The sequence below is a fragment of the Podarcis cretensis genome (genome assembly GCF_951804945.1).
Source record: "Podarcis cretensis genome assembly, chromosome: 16".
Classification (NCBI taxonomy): domain Eukaryota; kingdom Metazoa; phylum Chordata; class Lepidosauria; order Squamata; family Lacertidae; genus Podarcis; species Podarcis cretensis.
The window spans coordinates 8,464,562-8,486,823 of NC_137186.1; the positions used below are offsets into that span (position 1 = coordinate 8,464,562).

Consider the following 22,262-nt stretch of genomic DNA (forward strand, 5'->3'; position numbering starts at 1 on the left):
TTCAGTTCTGTTCTGGCCTGTGAATAAACAAGAGCTGTCTGAAGAATCGCTGTGTCGTCTGATATGTTCACCTACAATTTAACAGGGAGATTATGTGGTTGGCATTGGAGAAGGGAAAGGAACGGCAGGGTGTGCTTGAGTGTGGACAGAGTGCTTTCCCTCCAGCGCTTAATCTCTGCAAAGAGCCTGCCACATACTTGAGGGTTAAGAATAAGGTTGGGAATTTTTTTTCTTGCAGTAAGGTTAAGGCTTACTGGGAAATGATATACAGCGGTACCTCGGTTGTCGAACGCTTCGGAAGTTGAACGTTTCGGCTTTCAAACGCCGACAACCCGGAAGCAAATGCTTCCATTTTCGAACAAGCCTCAGAAGTCAAACACCTTCCAAGACACATTTCTCCATTTTCTCAATGGAAATTGCAGGCCGCTCATTGCGCCTCGGTTGTCGAACATTTCAGAAGTCGAACGGTCTCCCGGAACCGATTACGTTCGACAACCGAGGTACCACTATACAATGAAATGAAAAAGATGTTCAAAATAACGTTTGAAACAAACAAACAAACACAGAAGCCTTTCTCTTAGGAATTATAGGGACAGAACTACCCAAATTGAATAGAAACTTATTCATGTACGCGACTATAGCAGAAGTCGCAGCAAAGGAAGAATGGATACAAAAACTAATGGAAGATGCAGAAATGGCGAAACTGACTGGAAGAATAAGAAATCAAGATAGCAAACTTTCAATAAAGGAGTGGAAATGGTTTGCTGAATATTTACAGATAAATTGTAAACAGATAAAAACACTGACAGGATTATTGAAATAACCTGCAGTTGCATAAGAGTTTATATTTAAAGTAGATAAACCAGTAAGTGAATTTGGACATGCAGAAGATATTAATAAATTTAAGGAACCGCAGAAAGAGGGAGAAGGAAGTCAAGTTTTAAAATGTCAAAATGATTGTGAAATCAGTGAAATGTATATATCTGGAAAATATAAATGAAAGATATTAAAAAAAAAAAAAAAGAATGAGGTTGGGAACAGTGGTGGCTGTACCATTTGGGTGTTTCTGAAAGACAGTCTTACTCGGCTATGCGTGATCGCCAAAGAAGAAGAAGACCATTTGGGTGGCCTCAGTCTGACCTCACCTGCCTGGCTCCTTTTTTACCACCAGATGCGGGTGGCGCTGTGGTCTAAACCACAGAGCCTAGGGCTTGCCGATCAGAAGGTCAGCGGTTCAAATCCCCGCAACGGGGTGAGCTCCCATTGCTCAGTCCCTGCTCCTGCCAACCTAGCAGTTCAAAAGCACGTCAAAGTGCAAGTAGATAAATAGGTACCACTCTGGCGGGAAGGTAAATGGCATTTCCATGGGCTACTTAGAACAGGATGTGATCCACACGACGGTCACCTCCAGACTGGATTATTGTAACTCGCTCTACGTGGGGCTGCCCTTGAGACTGACCCAGAAACTCCAGCGGGTGCAGAATGCCGCAGCGAGACTCCTTATGGAGTCTTCACTGCAAGATCACATTCACCCGGTGCTATACCAGCTGCACTGGCTCCCGGTGGAGTACAGGATCAGGTTTAAGGTGCTGGTTTTAACCTTTAAAGCCCTATACGGCCTAGGACCCTCGTACCTACCGGACCGCCTCTCCTGGTATGCCCCACAGAGAAACTTATGGTCTTCAAATAAAAACATCTTGAAGGTCCCAGGCCACAGAGAAGTTAGGCTGGCCTCAACTAGAGCCAGGGCTTTTTCGGCTGTGGCCCCGATCTGGTGGAACACTCTATCACAAGAGACTAGGGCCCTGCGGGACTTGACATCTTTCCGCAGGGCCTGCAAGACAGAGCTGTTCCGCCAGGCCTTTGGCCAGGGCACAGCCTGACTCCCTCCCTCGGCAATCTTCGCGGAGCTCTGGCCCAATGGTGGCCAGTGGCTTGAATTTAATTAATTTTATAATGAGTGATTTTAGAGTGTTGTTTGTGCTGTACATTTGTACTGTTTTATTGTTGTTAGCTGCCCTGAGCCCGGCTTCGGCTGGGGAGGGCGGGATATAAATAAAATTTATTATTATTATTATTATTATTATTATTATTATTATTATTATTATGTTTAGCCCGGAGAAGATAAGATGGAGAGGCGATACAATAGCCATATCTGAAGGGCAGTCTCATGGGAAATGGAGCAAGCTTGTTTTCTCCTGCTCTGGAAATTGATGTAAAAATTGGGGTTTGGCTTTTTCTGCCCAATTCCCCAAGGGACTCTGAGTCCCCGAATTCCATGATCAGTCAGAGAAAAATGGATAGAGGCTGGATCAGTGGAAAGCAAGGCAGATGTTTATTTTTCTGTTGCAACAGAGTTCCCTTCCAAGGAGGGAGAGACCCTGATTAAAAGTGTGCAGGAACCTTTAAAGACTATGACATTGCCCAACCCCCTTAGCCAAAGACCACCCCAAAATCTACCCACTCTGGAAGAATGGCAGATGAAGATGATGGACTATATGGGACTGGCAGAAATGACCGGCAGAATCCGAGACCAGGGAAAAGAGTCGGCGGAAGAAGACTGGAAGAAATTTAAAGATTACTTACAGAAATATCGTAAAATTAATGAATGTTAGAATGATGTTGGACAGAAATTAAGTGGTTTCCAGCTGTAATGCTTAAGAGATATGGAAAAAAAAGGTTTAGAAATAAGTAAAAATTAATGGTGAGGATTTGCTGAACTAACAATTTGAATTGGAATACAAGAAAGGGAGGTATGAGGAGGTCTGGAAAATAAGTTAAAAGAAAATAAGTAATGGAAATTCTATGTGTTTTTAATTATTTTTGTATTTTTGTATTTTTGTTATTCTTTCTTTTTTATTTTATATTGTATTATTTTTGAAAACCTTAATAAATATTCTATAAAAAAAAAAAAAGACCACCCCAAAATCAGCATACTAACATCATAGGAGATGGTCTACAGCAGAAATCCTGTCTGCCAGGATACCTAATAATGGTGACTGATTGCATTACCTGGGCAGCCGGGGCATTCTTTTGTGATGATTAATTCTTTAGTTCCTGAATCCAGGTCACAGGCTCACCCTATTCATACACAAATACGCCCTTAAGACAGGATTTGTAAGTGAAAAGACAATGGGAAGGCTTTCCCCATTTACCTCCCTTACTGCAGAGGAACATTTGAGGTCTTTGGGAGAGTCAAAATGACTTCAGGGTTGCTCTCCTGTACTATTTCAGACACATGGTTTATATATTTAGATATGTGTGCATTTATGAATGTTGTTGTTGTTTAGTCGTTTAGTCGTGTCCGACTCTTCGTGACCCCATGGACCAGAGAACGCCAGGCACTCCTGTCCTCCACTGCCCCCCGCAGCCTGGTCAGACCCATGCTGGTAACCTCGAAAACACTATCCAACCATCTCGTCCTCTGTCGCCCCCTTCTCCTCGTGCCCTCCATCTTTCCCAACATCAGGGTCTTCTCCAGGGAGTCTTCTCTTCTCATGAGGTGGCCAAAGTACTGGAGCCTCAGCTTCACAATCTGTCCTTCCAGTGAGCACTCAGGGCTGATTTCCTTCAGAATGGAGAGGTTTGATCTTCTTGCAGTCCATGGGACTCTCAAGAGTCTCCTCCAGCACCATAATTCAAAAGCATCAATTCTTCGGCGATCAGCCTTCTTTATGGTCCAGCTCTCACTTCCATACATCACTACTGGGAAAGCATTTATGAATATTTATCCTATATTTGAGACCTTAAAATTCTTATAACAGGAGGGTAAGTCCCAAACTGGATGCTGGTGGCGCTGTGGTCTATACCACACAGCCTAGGGCTTGCCGATCGGAAGGGCAGCGGTTCGAATCCCCACGACGGGGTGAGCTCCCGTTGCTCGGTCCCTGCTCCTGCCAGCCTAGCAGTTCAAAAGCACGTCAAAGTGCAAGTAGATAAATAGGTACTGCTCCGGTGGGAAGGTAAACAGAGTTTCCATGTGCTGCTCTGGTTTGCCAGAAGCAGCTTAGTCATGCTGGCCACATGACCCAGAAGCTGTACGCCAGCTCTCTCAGCCAGTAAAGCAAGATGAACGCCACAACCCCAGAGTCGGTCATGACTGGACCTAATGGTCAGGGGTCCCTTTACCTTTAAGTCCTAAACTGACTGATTCAAATGACAAGTGCCTATGCTACATTCTGAGGCCTGAGGCTGATGCCGGCAAGCTTCCTGACAGTCTTTTTAAAATGTTTTATTACTACTAGCAATTATTCCTGAAGGAACATAGAATCATAGAATCATAGAGTTGGAAGAGACCCCAAGGGCCATCGAGTCCAACCAAGCAGGAAACACCATCAGAGCACTCCTGACATATGGTTGTCAAGCCTCTGCTTAAAGACCTCCAAAGAAGGAGACTCCACCACACTCCTTGGCAGCAAATTCCACTGTCAAACAGCTCTTACTGTCAGGAAGTTCTTCCTAATGTTTAGGTGGAATCTTCTTTCTTGTAGTTTGGATCCATTGCTCTGTGTCCGCTTCTCTGGAGCAGCAGAAAACAACCTTTCTCCCTCCTCTATGTGACATCCTTTTATATATTTGAACATGGCTATCATATCACCCCTTAACCTCCACTTCTCCAGGCTAAACACGCCCAGCTCCATTAGCCGTTCCTCATAAGGCATCGTTTCCAGGCCTTTGACCATTTTGGTTGCCCTCCTCTGGACACGTTCCAGTTTGTCAGTGTCCTTCTTGAACTGTGGTGCCCAGAACTGGACACAGTACTCCAGGTGAGGTCTGACCAGAGCAGAATACAGTGGCACTATTACTTCCCTTGATCTAGATGCTATACTCCTATTGATGCAGCCCAGAATTGCATTGGCTTTTTTAGCTGCCGCTTCACACTGTTGGCTCATGTCCAGTTTGTGGTCAACCAAGACTCCTAGATCCTTTTCACATGTACTGCTCTCAAGCCAGGTGTCACCCATCTTGTATTTGTGCCTCTCATTTTTTTTTGCCCAAGTGCAATACTTTACATTTCTCCCTGTTAAAATTCATCTTGTTTGTTTTGGCCCAGTTCTCTAATCTGTCAAGGTCGTTTTGAAGTGTGATCCTGTCCTCTGGAGTGTTAGCCACCCCTCCCAGTTTGGTGTCATCTGCAAATTTGATCAGGATGCCCTTGAGTCCATCATCCAAGTCGTTGATAAAGATGTTGAATAAGACCGGGCCCAAGACAGAACCCTGTGGCACCCCCATCTTTCAGCCCAGACACTGAGATCAGCTCTGACTGTTTCCTAGTGGTTCCCTCACAATGAGACATGATGCTCCAGGGAACCGGGTAAAGGGCCTTCTCGGTAGTGGCACCTGCCTTGTGGAACGCCCTCCCAGGAGATGTCCAGGAGATAAGTAACTATGTAACCATTAGAAGACATCTAAAGGAAGCTTTTTTATGTTTGATGTTTTATTATGTTTTTATATCTGTTGGAAGCTGCCCAGAATTTCTGGGGCAATCCACTCAGATGAGCAGGGTACAAATAATAAAATTATTATAATAGTCTTCAAGGAACTCTGATCTACCTGGATATCCATGACCTCCACCTGCCACCTGACGACTTCAGGTAAGACTTGAACGTCTGGCAATAATAAGTTGTTTTAAGCATATATTTAATATTGTATTCTATGTAACATTTTCTTGTGTTTTACGTGATCGTTGTAAGGTGAAGGGTGGGACAACAACAACAACAGAATAAATAAATCTGGAGGTGCCTTATGAGGAACGGTTGAGGGAGCAGGGTTTGTTAAGAGGAAAAGTGAGAGGAGATATGATAGCCATCTTCAAATATCTTTTTTTATATATAATTTTTTTATTAGTTTTTCGACATATCATTTTCAACAGTAATTAAACATACTTTCATATCTTATACCATTTTTTGACTTCCATCAATCAGATCTGAAAATTTTCCAATCTATTCACTAAATATACATTTCTTACTTCCACAATTACATTTAACCCATAACTGATATCTCTATTCTTTCTCTATTTTGCAATGTTTCATACATTTCTCCTTACAAAACCTCTTGTAGTCCTACTAGCGTAATCTGTTGATTACAGTTGCTCTTCAAACAGTTCATATATTTCTTCCAATCTTCTGCGAATCTCTGGTCCCGCAGGTTCCGAATCCTTCCTGTCATTTTATCCAATTCTGCGTAGTCCATTAATTTTGTCTGCCATTCTTCTTTCGTTGGAAGCCAAATATCTTAAGGCCTGCCACACAGAAGAGGGAACAAGCTTGTCTCCTCCTGATCTGGAGGGTAGGACTCGAACCCAGGACTTCCAAGTTGCAAGGAAGGAGATTCCGACGCAACATCAGGAAAAACTTTCTGACAGCGGGAGCTGTTCCAAAGTGGGAAAAAGTCTCCCTCGCGAGGTGGTGGGCTCTCTCCTTCCTTGGAGGTTTCTAAGCAGAAGTTGGGGGGGGGGGCGCGTCTGCGATGGATGCTTTCAGCTGAGACTCATGCATTGCATTGCAGGGGGTTGGTCTAGATGACCCGGGGGTGTCCCTCCCCGCCACTCTGAGATCCTACGCTTCTATGGAGGGCGCCACAGGTCTCTCCCGTCCGTCCGCCCCCTCCCCTCCTGAATCCCATGCATCAAGGGCGGCGGGGGTGGGGTGGGGTGGGCTGAGTTCTCTCCAGGGTCCTCCTCTGCGGCAGGTGGCGCACTTTCCGCCTCTGCGGAGGGGGGAGGAGGAGGGAGGGGGGAGGAGGAGGAGCGGGCTGAGCAGCTGAGCAGCTGAGCGCAGGCAGGCCGGGCTCAGGCTATGGCGTGGGCTGGAGGGTAGCAGGAGCGGCAGCGCAGCCACCGCCGGAGTTTGCCCAGGTAAGGAGACGCGTGCACTGGTTGCAGTGCAATGCAAGGCGATGCTATGCGATGCAACGCGCCTCGCCTTTCGCCTCCTTCCTTCCTTCCCCTCCCTCCCTCCCCCTCAGCAGCGACCCCTTCATTTTCTCTCCCTCCCCTTCCCAAGCCCATCTTTCTCATCCCGGCCCTCCCCCCTCCCAACTTCTGACAGAGACCCCCACACCCCACCCCACCTCTCCCCCCAATCCAGCCCCTGCGCTCCCCTTTGAGGTCCGTTTTTTTTTTTGCATAGAGGAATTTGCCTTCCCTCTCAAAACAACACTCCCAACCCAACTCTGCTTCTCTCTCTCTTTCTCTTTTATTTTTAACACCCCCTTTTTTCTTGCGGGCACACTTTCCTCCCCCTCCCCCCTCCCCACCCCCCTCTTCTCCTCCCCCCCCCACCCCGCCATAAATAAGAATAAATTGGCAGTCCCAGCCAGTGATTGCATCACTTCTTCTCCAGGCAGGGGCCAATTCTGCTAGGAACTGGATCCTCTGCCGGTTCTCAGTGCGTCTTCCTGGGATTGCTCCTCCTGTCGTATTTTTACCCCCCTTTGAGTCTTATTTATCTCCCCCCCCCCCGCCCGGAAAAAAATGCACTTTCAGTCCTCTCCCCCCCCAAAAAAATCCCAATTTCTAGTCTGCTTTCCTCCTCCCTGACACAGTAGACAGGGGAGGCGACAGAAATTGAGACCTTGAACTGTTGTTTTGTTTGTCTGTTTGTTTGGGGGGGGCACTGCAATGGCTACTGGCTTTCCACCCACCCACCCGCTGTCAAAACCAGTTAGAGGCCGCAATTCTGGCTCGCGTTCCTTTATACCTCCTCCCCATGATATCCTGAACTAGAAGGCTTATATTTTTTAAAGGTAAAGGGACCCCTGACCATTAGGTCCAGTCGTGGCCGACTCTGGGGTTGCGGCGCTCATCTCGCTTTACTGGCCGAGGGAGCCGGCGTACAGCTTCCGGGTCATGTGGCCAGCATGACTAAGCCGCTTCTGGCGAACCAGAGCAGCACACAGAAACACTGTTTACCTTCCCGCCAGAGTGGTACCTCTTTATCTAATTGCACTTTGACGTGCTTTCGAACTGCTAGGCTGGTAGGAGCAGGGACTGAGCAACGGGAGCTCACCCCATTGCGGGGATTCGAACCGCCGACCTTCTGATCGGCAAGTCCTAGGCTCTGTGGTTTAACCCACAGCGCCACTCAAGAGAGGGGAAATTCCACATTTATTTTACCCCCACCCCCACTTTGCAACACCCACAAACTGCCTCGCACCCCCAACTCTTCCTGGAGCCCCTCACAATATTTATTTCTTCTTTTCTGCTGATTATTGTTTTCCGGTTTTCGAAAACCAGCATCAAATTCATTCAGATTTGCTTCTCGCAATATTTCGACTGGTCTTCCCCCCTCTTTCTCTGCTTTCACACACCCCACAGAGCTTCTCCTCTGCCGCCCCCCCCCCCCCGGCCCCAGTTAGGAGTTTCACAGCCTCCCATCCCTCTTGCTCCACCTCAGAGACGTGTTGTTCCAAATCTGGCAGGTGTCTGTGGGCTGAGGGGTGCGTGCCCTCTGTTTCCGGAGTGCGAATTAGATACTGCACTTTCGTTTTTGGATGCATGTTCCTCCGCCTATTATAATATTTTGGTGCTTTTTAGAACATTTCTGGTTTCTTCCTCTGCGGTTCTCACTTCCCGATACTCGGGGCAACACCTGGCTTCTCTGACACAGCCAACAGCTGCCGCAGAATTGTTTTACTGTTATTTATTGAATTTATATATGTCTCACTCCCCTTTCCCCTTCTTGCCCAGAGCTGAGCTGTATCCCCTCCACTCCGCTTCTGATGGAGGGGGTGCCAAGACCTCTTCCCAGTTCTCAGCATCAGCATAGAAGCAGCAGAGACCGGCGGCAGGATCAGGCCTAAGGCCCATCCAGTCCAGCATCTTGTTTTCGCAGGGGTCAACTAGATGCCTCAATTGGAAACTAGCCAGCAGGATCCGATCGCAAGAGCACTGTCCGCCTTCCTGCGGTTTCTCATGCAACACGTTGGCCATTAATATACACAGAACAATAATTATACATACTTTATCAACCTTCTGAGAAAAATGCAAAACATTAAACAAAGCCACAAAGACTCCAGCCCAAAATGAACTTATAATGTCTGGTTTCAATAGATTTCTCAAATGCTTAACTTAGTCTTTTAGGTAAGTTCATGAAGATACCAACAAAAGGTAAGTTTGGTGATATTCACAATACCGAGAGATGCTAGTAGAGTTGTAGATAGAGACAGGGTGCTGGCGTTTTGCACCTGTTTCGCCCTGGCAGTCCAAGTAATCAAAAGGCCGCTGTTCGCCCCTGATGGCTAAGCAAATCAGTCTCTTAAACTTAAGCCAAGAAAGAGTATTCTCTATAAGGTTGAATATCAATATACGTATCAAGACTTTGAGCTCAGACCACTGAAGAAGCCCGGAAAACTATCTTGGGAGTGTGCTACCTGCAAGCCCCATTTAAAGGGCCCCATAGTTATTATTAATAATAATAATAATAATAATTGTTTATACCTTGCCCACCTGGCTGAGTTTCCCCAGCCACTCTGGGCGGCTTCCAATCGAGTGTTAAAAACAATACAGCATTAAATATTAAAAACGTTCCTAAACAGGGCTGCCTTCAGATGTCTTTTAAAGATAAGATAGTTACTTATTTCCTTCACAATTGAAGGGAGGGAGTTCCACAGGGTGGGCGCCACTACTGAGAAGGCCCTCTGTCTGGTTTCCTATAACCTCTCTTCTCGCCCCCGATGGCTAAGCAAATAAGTCTCTTAAGCTTACGCCAAGAAAGAGTATTCTCTATAAGACTGAATATCAAAATACGTATCAAGACTTGGAGATTAGACCACTCAAGAAGCCCGGAAAACTATCTTGGGAGTGTGCTACCTGCAAGCCCCAGTTAAAGGGCCCCATCGGGGGCAAACAGCGGCCTTTTGATTACTTGGACTGCCAAGGCGGAACAGGTGCAAAACGCCGGCACCCTGTCTCTATCTATAACTCTACTAGCATCTCTCGGTATTGTGATTATCACCGAACTTACCTTTTGTTGGTATCTTCATGAACTTATCCAAAAGACTGAGTTAAGCATTTGAAAAATCTATTGAAACCAGACATTATTAAGTTCATTTGAGGCTGGGTAGTTCGCAAGTCTTTGTGGCTTTGTTTAATGTTTTGTATTTTTCTCAGAAGGTTGATAAAGTATGTATAGTTATTGTTCTGTGTATATTAATCGCTGACGGGTTGCATGAGTCGCACTATGTCTCAGCAGCACAGGTTGCATTTTTCTAGCATTCCTGCGGTTTCTAGCAACTGGGATTTAGAAGCAGGGAGGTTATGGGATTCATAATGGCTACTAGCCTGCTCCTCCATCCATCTGTATCGTCTTCTGAAAGCCATCCAAGTTGGGGGCCATCTTCCTGTAGCTGTGAGTTCCGCAGTTGCACGAAAAAGTCCTTCCTTCTGTTTGCCCTGAAACTTCCCTTTTCAGCTTCAACAGGTGCCCCCTGAATTCTAGGGCTCATGAGATAGGGAGGAAAAGTTTTCTCTAACTGCTTTTCCCCTGTGCCAGGCAAAATTCTATAAGCTTCTGTCCTGTCTCCTCGGTTCTCTAAACTGAAATCACTTAACTCCTATCCCCAGCAGTGGCATCTCGCCATCTAATACCCAGATTAATATCTGACCCGATCTGTTCCATGGCTTCTCCCCAGACAGCTGTTGTCTCAGGAAAAATATTGGGGGCGAGGGGGGTGGCTGCAGCTGCACAGAGAGCCCATTGTCGTCGTCCTCCAGCTGCGTGTCAGTTTCTTCTCTGCAATTTCTTTATTTCGTTTATTCCATAAGATGCATTTATTTATTTATTTGCCTTCACGAGAAGGTTCCAAGACGGGATGCGGCAAATAGAAAATGCAGCTTATAAAACAGTTATTTCAAAAAATATAATAAAATGCAATTTTTTAAAAAATAAAATGCATAAAAAGCCGTTCCAAAAAATGGAACGGCGTACAGTGGTACCTCTGGTTACATACTTAATTCATTCTTGAGGTCCGTTCTTAACCTGAAGCACCACTTTAGCTAATGGGGCCTCCTGCTGCCGCCGCACTGCTGGAGCACGATTTCTGTTCTCCTCCTGAAGCAAAGTTCTTAACCCGAGGTATTATTTCTGGGTTAGCGGAGTCTGTAACCTGAAGCGTATGTAACCTGAAGCGTATGTAACCTGAAGTGTATGGAACCCAAGGTACCACTGTAATATAAATTCAGCAATGGAGGTGGGCCGCTTTTCACAGAGGATGAGGTTTCTTCGCGCAGCGTGTTGTTAAACTGCAGAACTCACTGCTGCAGGGCCACCGACTTGGACGTGAGAAGGCAATGCTGGACTAAACCAGGCCATTGACCTGATCTGGTCAGCCACTGTGAGAACAGGATGCCTAACCCAGCTGGGGTTTGGGCCTGATCCAGAACGGTTACTCTGATGTTCTTCTTTTGTTAATAATGATACTTGAGGAAGATGATTGAGGAAGGGCAGGGCGGTTGTTCTTAGTGGTTTCCTAAGGGGTTTTTGTACTTCTGCAAACCTCTGGGTTCTCCCCAGGTGTCCTCAGCCTAACAAACGGCTGAGAGGGAAGAGGTTCAACAGCCGTGTTAGAAACTCAGATATATAAGCTCGGCGCCAAATACAGTGGCACCTCGGGTTAAGAACTTAATTCGTTCCGGAGGTCCGTTCTTAACCTGAAACTGTTCTTAACCTGAAATAGCACCACTTTAGCTAATGGGGCCTCCTGCTGCCACTGCACCGCCACCACACGATTTCTGTTCTCATCCTGAAGCAAAGTTCATAACCCAAGGTGCTATTTCAGGGTTAGCGGAGTCTGTAACCTGAAGCATATGTAACCCGAGGTACCACTGTAGCACTGTAGCTCCTTAAACCAAGGTTGCAGTCCCCAAAACTGAATGCCTAGTTGCAACATTTTGGGGTAGACAACCCTAAAGTCTTATTTTTCAAATGATGGACTGGCTGTGATTGATGATCAGTTAAACATCTGGCTAGTTCAGATGACCGCCTTGAGCAAGGTTAAGAGCTTTGAGGACTTAAAGAAGAAAAGTCACGTGATCCAGGGACAGTCCACATATATATTGGTCTTTTCCAACCTCTTTTTATTAATGGTGACACGGACCATTAATAACGTAGGGATATTCTTCACAACCGTAAGCAGGGCAGAAGGGTGAGGTAAGTGAAGACAAGCGACAACAATTAGCTATGAGGTTGTTCACTGTTCCTGCTTAGGCTGCACAGAAAAAGCATTTTGGTTCCTGAAATTCATTCCGATTGTGCAGATAAAATATAAGGGATAGAATTCTGCAGGATGTGATGCTAGTGTGCGAAAACAGTCAAGATCCAGTGATCCCCAGGGATGCACCTCCAGATGGGGGATATGTCAGGCCCAGGAATCTTAACTTGGTCACAAATGCGCCTAAAGGTAAAGGTAAAGGGACCCCTGACCATTAGGTCCGGTCGTGGCCGACTCGGGGGTTGCAGCCCTCATCTCACTTTATTGGCCGAGGGAGCCGGCGTACAGCTTCCGGGTCATGTGGCCAGCATGACTAAGCCGCTTCTGGCGAACCAGAGCAGCGCATGGAAGCACCGTTTACCTTCCCGCCAGAGCGGTACCTATTTATCTACTTGCACTTTGACATGCTTTTGAACTGCTAGATTGGCAGGAGCAGGGACTGAACAACAGGAGCTCACCCCATCACAGGGATTTGAACCGCTGACCTTCTGGTCGGCAAGTCCTAGGCTCTGTGGTTTAACCCACAGCGCCACCCACGTCCAAAATGCGCCTTGCGCCTGGCTAATTTCAAACACTGCCTGTTTGTGGAGTTCCCCTTGGGGCATCTGCTGGGCTGCTTGGCCTGATCCAGCTATAGGACTCTCACGTAGAACCTCCAGGTCCAGTCTATCCTGATTCCTTGGTCCTTAGGCGCAATTGTCCGCTGTGAGGGCAGGACGCTGTGCTAGACGGGCTCCCTTCAGCACTTTGCAAAGCGCGATTCAGGCCTCTTTTGCATTGGCAGGATCCTGCTTTCCCTCTGGGCACAAAGAGACCCTTCCTTTCGCCCTCTGCTCAGCAAGAAGCAGAACCGGGACTTCCCAGTTTTCTTCCCCTCCCTGGCTTCTGCTCAAAGAGGGTGTCTCCCACCCCGGTCTTCTCCGGTCACACTTCCCTTTCCCAGAGCTCTGGGAGTTTTCGCTTCCTCCCTTCTCCCTCACTTTCTCTGCCCTCATCCTGGCACCGCAGACGGGAAGTGCAAATTCTTCGCTCCCTTCCTGAGTTGGAAGGCAGCACTGAGTGTTCCTCCGCTGGCTGCCCCCCCCGCCCCCCGCTTTCAGCAGTGCGATTATCACGCCTGCGGTCCCGAGACTTCGGAGAAGTTTGGTGCCAGGGACGGATCCTGCAGTTAAGTCGCCCCTGTCGGAAGCCACATCCCTGCTGGGCGAGTGCTTCTCTGCGTTGGATGGCTCGCTCCCTGTTCAGGAGGGTTGTTACAGCTGGGAGAGGGGCCGTTGAAGGCTGGATGCGGCCCTCCGGATCCCCTCTCTGGTCCTTGGGACCCTTCTCAGGCCACACCCCTCCCTGCCTATTAGCACTGCCCAGAATGTAGCCTGTAATATGGAGCTGTTACTCTGCCCACCAGTGGCGTGTGGACCCCAGAACGTTGCTTAGAAAGGATTGTGGCCCTCGGGCCAAGAACGCTTCCCCACCCTGTTGTCTGGGGGTGCTTATGGGGTATCCCCTACTCTCTTCCAGGATCACTTTCGCACTGAAAGTTGGCCTAATTTTCCCCCTCTCTTTATTTATGAATGCGCATATTGAAATATTTCGGATGTTTTTGCCTGCGCCCTGAGGCTTTCGAGGAGCTGGCAGCGCTGCTGCTGTTTGCTGAAGGCGCCTTAGCTCAGTGGTTGAGCCCCTGCTTTGCTGGCAGAGAGTCTCAATCCCCAGTGTCTCCAGGCAGAAATTTCCCCCTGCCCTGGAGAATAGCTGCTGCCAGTCAGTGTATACAGTACTGAGTGACGTGGCTCAACCACCCGACTTCGTGCAATACATTCTTTTGCTCAGATTCATGAGGACTAGAACCTTGCGTTGCTTTTTTAGACGGAGGCTGCAGTTCAGTGTGTAGAGCTCTGCGTGCAGGTGGTCTCAGTCTCCGACATCTCCAGGCCGGGCTGGGAGAGAGCGCCGCCTTGGAAAGGCGCTGCCAGCCAGTGTATGCAATATTGAGCTAGGTGGGCTAAGCGCCTGACTGCTGCATGCATTTTCCCAAGGTCCCGTGAGAAGGGAGCTCAGGCAAAGACTTTTGAGTGGTGTTTTCGACAGCCATCTGGTGCATGGAAAAAGCGAACCAGGAACACTCGTCTCCTGCTGTTTCCTGTTGTTGTGCTGGGTATCTGGATGGTGTTTTTTTTTTTTGTCTTTGGGGGAATGGATGGGGACGGTTGTCAGAAGCAGAGTAGAAACAGGGGCTTTGCGGGGCAGGCACTGCTTGTTTCCATTAACTGGCCTCCCTGGTGCTCTCTCCCTGCTGAGCTGCATGTTCGGTGCTTGCCAAGCCTTCTCCTTGACATGCTAGCTTTCTGCATGCAGGGGCTTTCCCCATTCTATATGCATGCCTGCAGCGTGGGAACATTTAATAGAATCCTAGAACCGAAGAGTTGCAAGGGGCCTGAGAGTCAACCCGCTGCAAGGAATCCCAGCTGGAGAATCCCCTACAGATCCTGCCTCTGTTGTTGTTGTTAATTGGATTTATATAATCTGTTTTAAAATCTCCGGCGCAGGAGAGCCCACCGCTTTCAGAGGCAGTCCGTTCCACTGTCTGTTCAACAGTTCAGCTCCTCTTCCTCCCAAAAGTGGTACAGTCCGGGCAGGCCTTTGCTGAACTTTTCGCCTTTTAAGAGGACCAGAGAGAAAGCAGTTCTCTGGAAGGGGGCAGCGGAAGCAAAGGGACAGTTGACCCCACACCCTGATTTGACCCAGCCGTCAAATCCTGGCGGGGCCCCCTCCTCGCAGGTCAAAATGTTGTTTAGAAACAAAAAAGGCACTTCCGCAGGGGGAGTAGCCACCAACAGCTGTGTTTGGGGGGAACCGGACAGGGGACCTTTCACCCGAGTTGCGAAACGCCTTTTAACTTTCGGTTTTAGGGCAGAGAGATCGTGAGCCGCGTGCTGTCGAGCCGTAAACCAGTGTGTGCGTCCCATCTTCCCTCGGTCGTGGTTGACAGGCGGAGAGGTACGTTGGGGGGCAGCGAGTGCGGGGCAGCCCTCGGGCGGGCCTGATCCGGATGCCTGCCTGGCTGCCTATCTGACGGCATTCAGAGGAGGTATGTCCTTTCGAGGCCTTGTCCAGAAGAAAAATAAGGAGAATCGGCTGCCCCCAACCTTGGCAGATGCTTCCCCAGCCCCACACCGGCCCAGAGCGGCACAGCTAGGTGGTGACAGAGGTGGGAGTCATGTGTGTGTGTGTTTTTGTGTGCAGCCAAATCTAAAAATAAACCAGCTGAGCATTGGAGGGAAGGCAGGAGAGACCAGCTCCTGCGTCGGAGGGCATTTGGGAAGGACGCTGAACTCCTGAGCAGCTGGATATCAGCCAGGCGGGGAGTTGTGGGTGGGGGGCTCATCTAGGTCCACCTTTCCCACGCTCCCCCCCCCGCCATTTCTGTACAGGAGAGAACAGCTGCGAAGGGAAGCTGTCAACCCATGCGTTTATATGCATGCCATCTCAAAACCCGTTTTTTGCCATGTGAGAGGGGGAGTAAGGTAAGGGGGGCTGCAAAACCAACACACACGCCTGCTGCAGCAGCAGCAACAACAACAAAAAGCATCTCTTCATTTGGGCTTTTGACCCTTGGCTATATTTCTCACTGAGGTGGCAAACCAGCGTCTTTGACGGGCACCAAGTTCAGGCGGTTCCCGCAAAAGGGACGGTTCCCACGTGTGTTAATAATAATAATAATAATAATAATAATAATAATTTATACCCCGCCCTTCCCAGTTCAGAAAACCAGGCTCAGGGCAGCTAACAACAAATTTAAAACACTTAATTGTGATACAACAAAAAAAACCAGCACAAAATACAAAATAAATTCAAAGTTCTAAAATCAATTTGGGGGAAATCCATCAAATAAACATTAGATGATCACCAGGACTAGTTTGCTAAATTAGTCCTATTTGGGCCAGCGAGGAGACCAGGGGAGAATTAGCTGTGGGATCCCAGAGCGGGTAATCTTCATAAAAAGGGGAGGGGGAGGGAAGGAAGGGGAATAAAAGATCAGGCAAAATTCATATTGAAAGCCAGGTGGAATAGCTCTGTCTTACAGGCCCTGCAGAAGGAGGTTAAATCCCGAAGGGCCCTGGTCTCATGGGACAGAGCATTCCACCAGGTCGGAGCCATCACTCCGATGGGATGGGAGGCGAAGAATCCCCGTGCACGTGGAAGCTAGCATTGCTGGAAATGCGGTGCTCCGACGTCATTTGACCCAGCAGCCATGTTGCAGTGGAGAAGTGCCGCCTTGCAACTGCGGTCGCAGCAGGAAACTCTTGAGTCTTCCCTTCCTTCCTCTTTCCTCTCTCACGGCACACAGATCTTGGGTCTGTAATATGCCTAAGAACAAGGTCATGGAAGCTGGAAGGGGTGGAATGAGACCGTACACTTCAGGCTGCGGGTGGGAGGGGGCGATGCTGCTTTTGAATGCTCCCACAGTTACTGATACCATTTTTTTATTTTATATCCTGCAAGTAGAAAGCTAGCACATCAGGGGAGAAGGCTGGCCGATATACTCGCTTTCTGCTTGTGGGGAGGTTTGAGGGCGTGGTTTCCCTACTGTCCCCTACATCTGGAAGTGGGGGGGGGGGCATTCTTAGCACGGGCAACCATGTTATAGCCAGTGTTTATGCCTTTGCTTGACTGTGTTTCTTGCTTTTCTGGATGCTGGACAGAGAGAGGTCTGAGAGTGAGTGCAGAATCTAGCCTGCTGTTGTCCTGCCCACTTTTGTCCTTGGCCCCTCCCACTACCGCTCTGCCACCCTGTGTCCCGGACCACCACGCCCTCTCTGAGCATGTGCAGAGTTGTCACACCGCCACCGCCACCGCCCCCCAAGAATTAGCACAAAGGTCGCCTGCAGGAAGTGGCATCCGTGGTGAGTCCCTCTTGGGATTTTTTAAGAGCTGTGAGTTGCACCCACTTCCCTCTCTTTGCTTCTGTAGGCCCCAGCACCCGTTTCCTCCTGAAAGAGCCCCCGCCCTATGGGTTCCACCATATCAGCAGAAACGTGACCGCTGACGCCCCCTTCTTCGGATTCCTCCTTCCCCTTTCGACCTCAGAGACCCAGAGAGACACGCAAATACACAAACACATCTACACACATATGAACACCCACACACAAACCTGTCTCGCTCTCTCTATACAGTGGTAAAGGTAAAGGTAAAGGTACCCCTGCCCATACGGGCCAGTCTTGACAGACTCTGGGGTTGTGCGCCCATCTCACTCAAGAGGCCAGGGGCCAGCGCTGTCCGGAGAAACTTCCGGGTCACGTGGCCAGCGTGACATCGCTGCTCTGGCGAGCCAGAGCCGCACACGGAAACGCCGTTTACCTTCCCGCTGGTAAGCGGTCCCTATTTATCTACTTGCACCCGGAGGTGCTTTCGAACTGCTAGGTTGGCAGGCGCTGGGACCGAGCAGCAGGAGCGCACCCCGCCGCAGGGATTCGAACCACCGACCTTTCGATCGGCAAGTCCTAGGCGCTGAGGCTTTAACCCACAGCGCCACCTGCGTCCCCTATACAGTGGTACCTCGGGTTAAGTACTTAACTCGTTCCAGAGGTCCGTTGTTAACCTGAAACTGTTCTTAACCTGAAGCACCACTTTAGCTAATGGGGCCTCCTGCTGCTGCTGTGCCGCCAGAGCACGATTTCTGTTCTCATCCTGAAGCAAAGTTGTTAACCCGAGGTACTATTTCTGGGTTAGCGGAGTCTGTAACCTGAAGTGTATGTAACCTGAAGCGTATGTAACCCGAGGTACAACTGTATATATACTCTGTAGCTGTGAATTATTATTATTATTTTATTGTTATAACTTATACCCCACTCTTCACCGGGTTAAGACAATTTAAAGGTAAAGGGACCCCTGAAGGTTAGGTCCAGTCGCGGACGACTCTGGGGTTGCGGCGCTCATGTCGCTTTATTGGCCGAGGGAGCCGGCGTACAGCTTCCGGCTCATGTGGCCAGCATGACTAAACCACTTCTGGCAAACCAGAGCAGCGCACGGAAACGCCGTTTACCTTCCCGCCAGAGCGGTACCTATTTATCTAATTGCACTTGATGTGCTTTCAAACTGCTAGGTTGGCAGGAGCAGGGACCGAGCAACGGGAGCTCACCCCGTGGTGGGGATTTGAACCGCCGAACCTCTGATCGGAAAGCCTAAGGCTCAGTGGTTTAGACCACAGCGCCACCCGCGTCCCTAAGACAATTTAAAACACAACGTTAAAAACAATTTTGAAAAACTTAACAATTGGACAAATGCACGATCACACACACCCGCTAATAAAAATAACAACACCTAATGAAAAGTCACAAAAGTTCACGCAGTTGCCTATCCTAGGTTTAGATCTCCAGTCTTTTTGCATTAGAAATCATGAGAGAGAGAGAGAAGGGGGCAGGAACCCCACCCTTCCCAGAGGCCTTCTCCAACATCTTTCTCGAGACTTTGGTTGCTGTGGCTGGGGGACCATTTCTGGCCAGGGTGCTTCCACCCCCGCAGAACACGTCACTGGTTTTCATTCTTTTAGGGAAGTTTTCTACATACCACTTTTCTGCGCAAACGGCAGAATCGAGAACTGCACGTAACGTGGACGTCAGTCGCCTTGGGGGGGGCGATGGTTTTTGTCACCGTTGGCACGGCCGAGGCTCCTGGCTGGCACCTTTCCCTCGGAATGGCTTCTGAAACACTTCCGTTTCGCTGCCCTGCCAGTTTGTTTTGCTGGTTCTGGCATTACGAGAGACGGGGGACACGTCCCAAGGCTGTAAAATGGCACACGGCAGAGAGGAATTCTTCCTCCCTCTCTCTTAAGGCCACAACTCGGGGGCATCTGATTCAGAACAGGTAAAAAAGCTGTCCTTCTCTTATCTGTTCAACGGCGGAACTCCCTGCCACAGAAGGCAGGGTGGCCGCCATTTTGGATGGCCAAGGCACAGTCTGACCCCCCTCCTTTGGTAATCCTCATAGAACTCTAGCCCAATGGTTGCCATTAATTTGATTCTGAATTGATTTTAGAATGAATTGATTTTAGAATGTATTTCAACTGATTGATTGTGATTTTATGTAAACTGTGGTACTTTTATTGTGGTTAGCCACTCTGAGCCCGGCTTCGGCTATGGAGGGCGGGATAGAAATAAAATTGTATTTTATTATTTCATTATTACAGTCATACCTCGGGTTGAAGTAGCTTCGGGTTGAGCATTTTCGGGTTGTGCTCCGTGGCGACCTGGAAGTAACGGAGCACGCAGATGCTCAAAATGACGCCATGCGCAGAAGCGGCAAATCGCGACCCGTGCATGCGCAGGTGCGTGGACGCAGGTTGCGTTCGCTTCAGGAGGCGAACGGGGCTCCAGAGAAGAGCGTTGGACAAATTCATGCAGTTCTCGCCTAGCAATGGTACACGATGGCCATTCTCCGCCTCCGCAGGCTTCCTGTCTCTCGCACCATGGCAACGGGCCGCCGAACATTCTGCGCAGGCCGCCATTGGCTGGGAGCTTCCCGGGAGGCGGGGCTTCTCACCTGGCTCTTCTTCATATTCCCCTGTTGCAGATGCCGTGAGCCGCCGCCATGACGGACGAGTGGGCCCCGCAGCTGGTGGACTACTTTGTGGTGGCCGGCTTGGCGGACACTTCGGCGCCACTGGAGGATGAGAGCCAGCCGCCTCGCCCGTCCCGGCCCAGCGAGCCCATCGTGGACGTGGCCGTCATCGTGCGCTCGCAGGGCGAGGAGGTGCCTCACGGCTTCACCTGCATCGACCGCACCACCTCCGGGAACCCCGTGGAGCTCAACGCCGGGCTGCTCAACAACCCCCAGATGTACATCTGCTACAGGAGGGGCCGGGACAAGCCCCCCATTGTGGAGCTGGGGTAGGTGACTCCAGTCCGTTTCACATAGGGCCACCTCTGAAGATGGTTCAGAAACTTCAGCTGGTGCAGAATCCAGAGCAAAACGGTTTGAGCCTATTGCACCGATCCTGGTCCGACTGCAGTAGCTACCGATCAGTTTCCGGGCCCAATTCCAAGTGCTGGTTTTGCCCTGTAAAGCCTTAAACGGCTCAGGACCGCAATACCTCAAGCACCGCCTCTTTCCGTATGAACCTACCCGGACCCTGAGATCATCTTCTGAGGCCCTCCTTTGTGTGCCTCCTCCGAGAGAGGTCAGGAGGGTGGCAACACAAGAACGGGGCCTTCTCTGCAGTGGCTCCCCATCTGAGGATTGCTCTTCCCAGGGAAGTTTGCCTGGCACCTTCATTATACACCTTTAGGCGCCAGGCAAAACTGTTCCTTTTTAACCAGGCCTTTGGGTGATCTGATTTACATCTTATGCCCTTTTAAACTGTGCTTCGGGGGGGGGGGCTGTTGGGTTGTTGTTGTTGTTTTTATTATGTATTTTGTGTTTTAGATCTTGATTTTTTTTCTGTGAACTGCCCTGAGACCACTGGGTATAAAGCGATATATACTGTATTTTTCCTTGTATAACATGCCCCCAACCAATCACCCGTCCCACATATGCACTATCCATGTATAAGATGCCGCCCCCCCTCCCGATTTTTAACATTATTTTAGAGCAGCCTTTCTCAACCTGTGGGTCCACAGATGTTGTTGAACTACAACTCCCATCACCCCTAGCTAGCAAGGCCAGAGCTCAGGGAAAACTACAACTAATCCAGAATGCGGCAGCTAGACTGGTGACCCGGAAACTACAACTAATCCAGAATGCGGCAGCTAGACTGGTGACTGGGGGTGGCCGCCGAGACCACATAACACCGGTCCTGAGAAATCTGCATTGGCTCCCAGTACGTTTCCGAGCACAATTCAAAGTGTTGGTGTTGACCTTTAAAGCCCTAAATGGCTTCGCCCCAGTATACCTGAAGGAGCGTCTCCACCCCCATCGTTCTGCCCAGACGCTGAGGTCCAGCGCCGAGGGCCTTCTGGCGGTTCCCTTACTGTGAGACAGGGAACAAGTTACAGGGAACCAGGCAGAGGGCCTTCTCAGTAGTGGCACCCGCCCTGTGGAACGCCCTCCCATCAGATGTCAAAGCGATAAACAACTACCTGACATTCAGAAGACATCTTAAGGCAGCCCTGTTCAGGGAAGTTTTTAATGTGTGACATTTTAGTGTATTTTTGGTCTCTGTGGAAGCTGCCCAGAGTGGCTGGGGAAACCCAGCCAGATGGGCGGGGTATAAATAATAAATTATTATTATTATTATTATTATTATTATTATTATTATTGGTTGGGAGACAGTTGGGAGAGCATGACACTCTTCATCTCAGGGTCGTGGGTTCGAACCCCACGTTGGGCAAAAGATTCCTGCATTGTGATGACACTGGGTGTCCCAACTCTGCGAATTCGCAGAGAAAGCTATCGACAGCTACTGTCTCGGGTGGCTGTGTTCTGCCTCCACTGTCGCTTCTGAATACCAGTGGCCAGGAATCTCAAGGCAGGGAGTCCTTCTTGAGAATTTCCCAATGGTTGTCCATTGTAGGCTTGGTGAGCCCCTGGCCTCATCCAGCAGGCCTCTTCTGATGTCCTTAGGTAGGGTGGTTGGTTGGGTATGTGGGCATTCAGCACGCATGAGATGGGCCCCAATATATTTCAGAATGCCTTTCCCCTTATGAAAGCACACGGACCCCGTTAGATCTTCATCTGAGGCCCCCTCCCCTTCTTGAGAGAGGTTGGCAACAAAGGACAGGGCCTTTTCAGTGGTGGCACCCTGCTCGTGGAAAGCTCTCCCTATCAATAATGTCCTTTCAGTGCCAGGGCATCTGGCAGATCAGGGCAATTTGCTGTCTGGTATGTTTCCCACTGAGCTCCTTGGAGGAAAACGGAGATATAATATGGAAAATGATCACAGTCCCAGCCAAAGAAGAAATGCAGCTTAAGCTGACAGAATATACACAATTTGCAGACTTGACATAGAGAATAAGAGAACAAGGAGAACATATGTTTAAAGAAGACTGGAAAACATTTATTGAATATGTGGGAAATAATTGTGTACAGCTGAAAACGCTGGCAGCGTTAAGATAACT

The 22,262-nt window shown here is 49.2% G+C and overlaps 1 protein-coding gene across 3 annotated transcripts in view; it reads left to right on the top strand.

Annotated features, from left to right (window-relative positions):
• Positions 1-6,746: 6,746 nt before the first annotated feature.
• DENND4B (DENN domain containing 4B) overlaps positions 6,747-22,262 on the top strand; it is a 59,086-nt gene continuing 43,570 nt past the window's right edge. For 2 of the 3 annotated variants that reach the window (XM_079957895.1, XM_079957897.1), the window contains exons 1-2: positions 6,747-6,856; positions 19,780-20,096. In XM_079957895.1, coding sequence (XP_079814021.1) covers positions 19,798-20,096 — 299 coding nt within the window. In that variant the 5' untranslated portion in view covers positions 6,747-6,856; positions 19,780-19,797. Of the gene's footprint in view, positions 6,857-15,119; positions 15,208-19,779; positions 20,097-22,262 lie in introns of those variants that run through there. The other variant, XM_079957896.1, reaches the window with a different exon arrangement.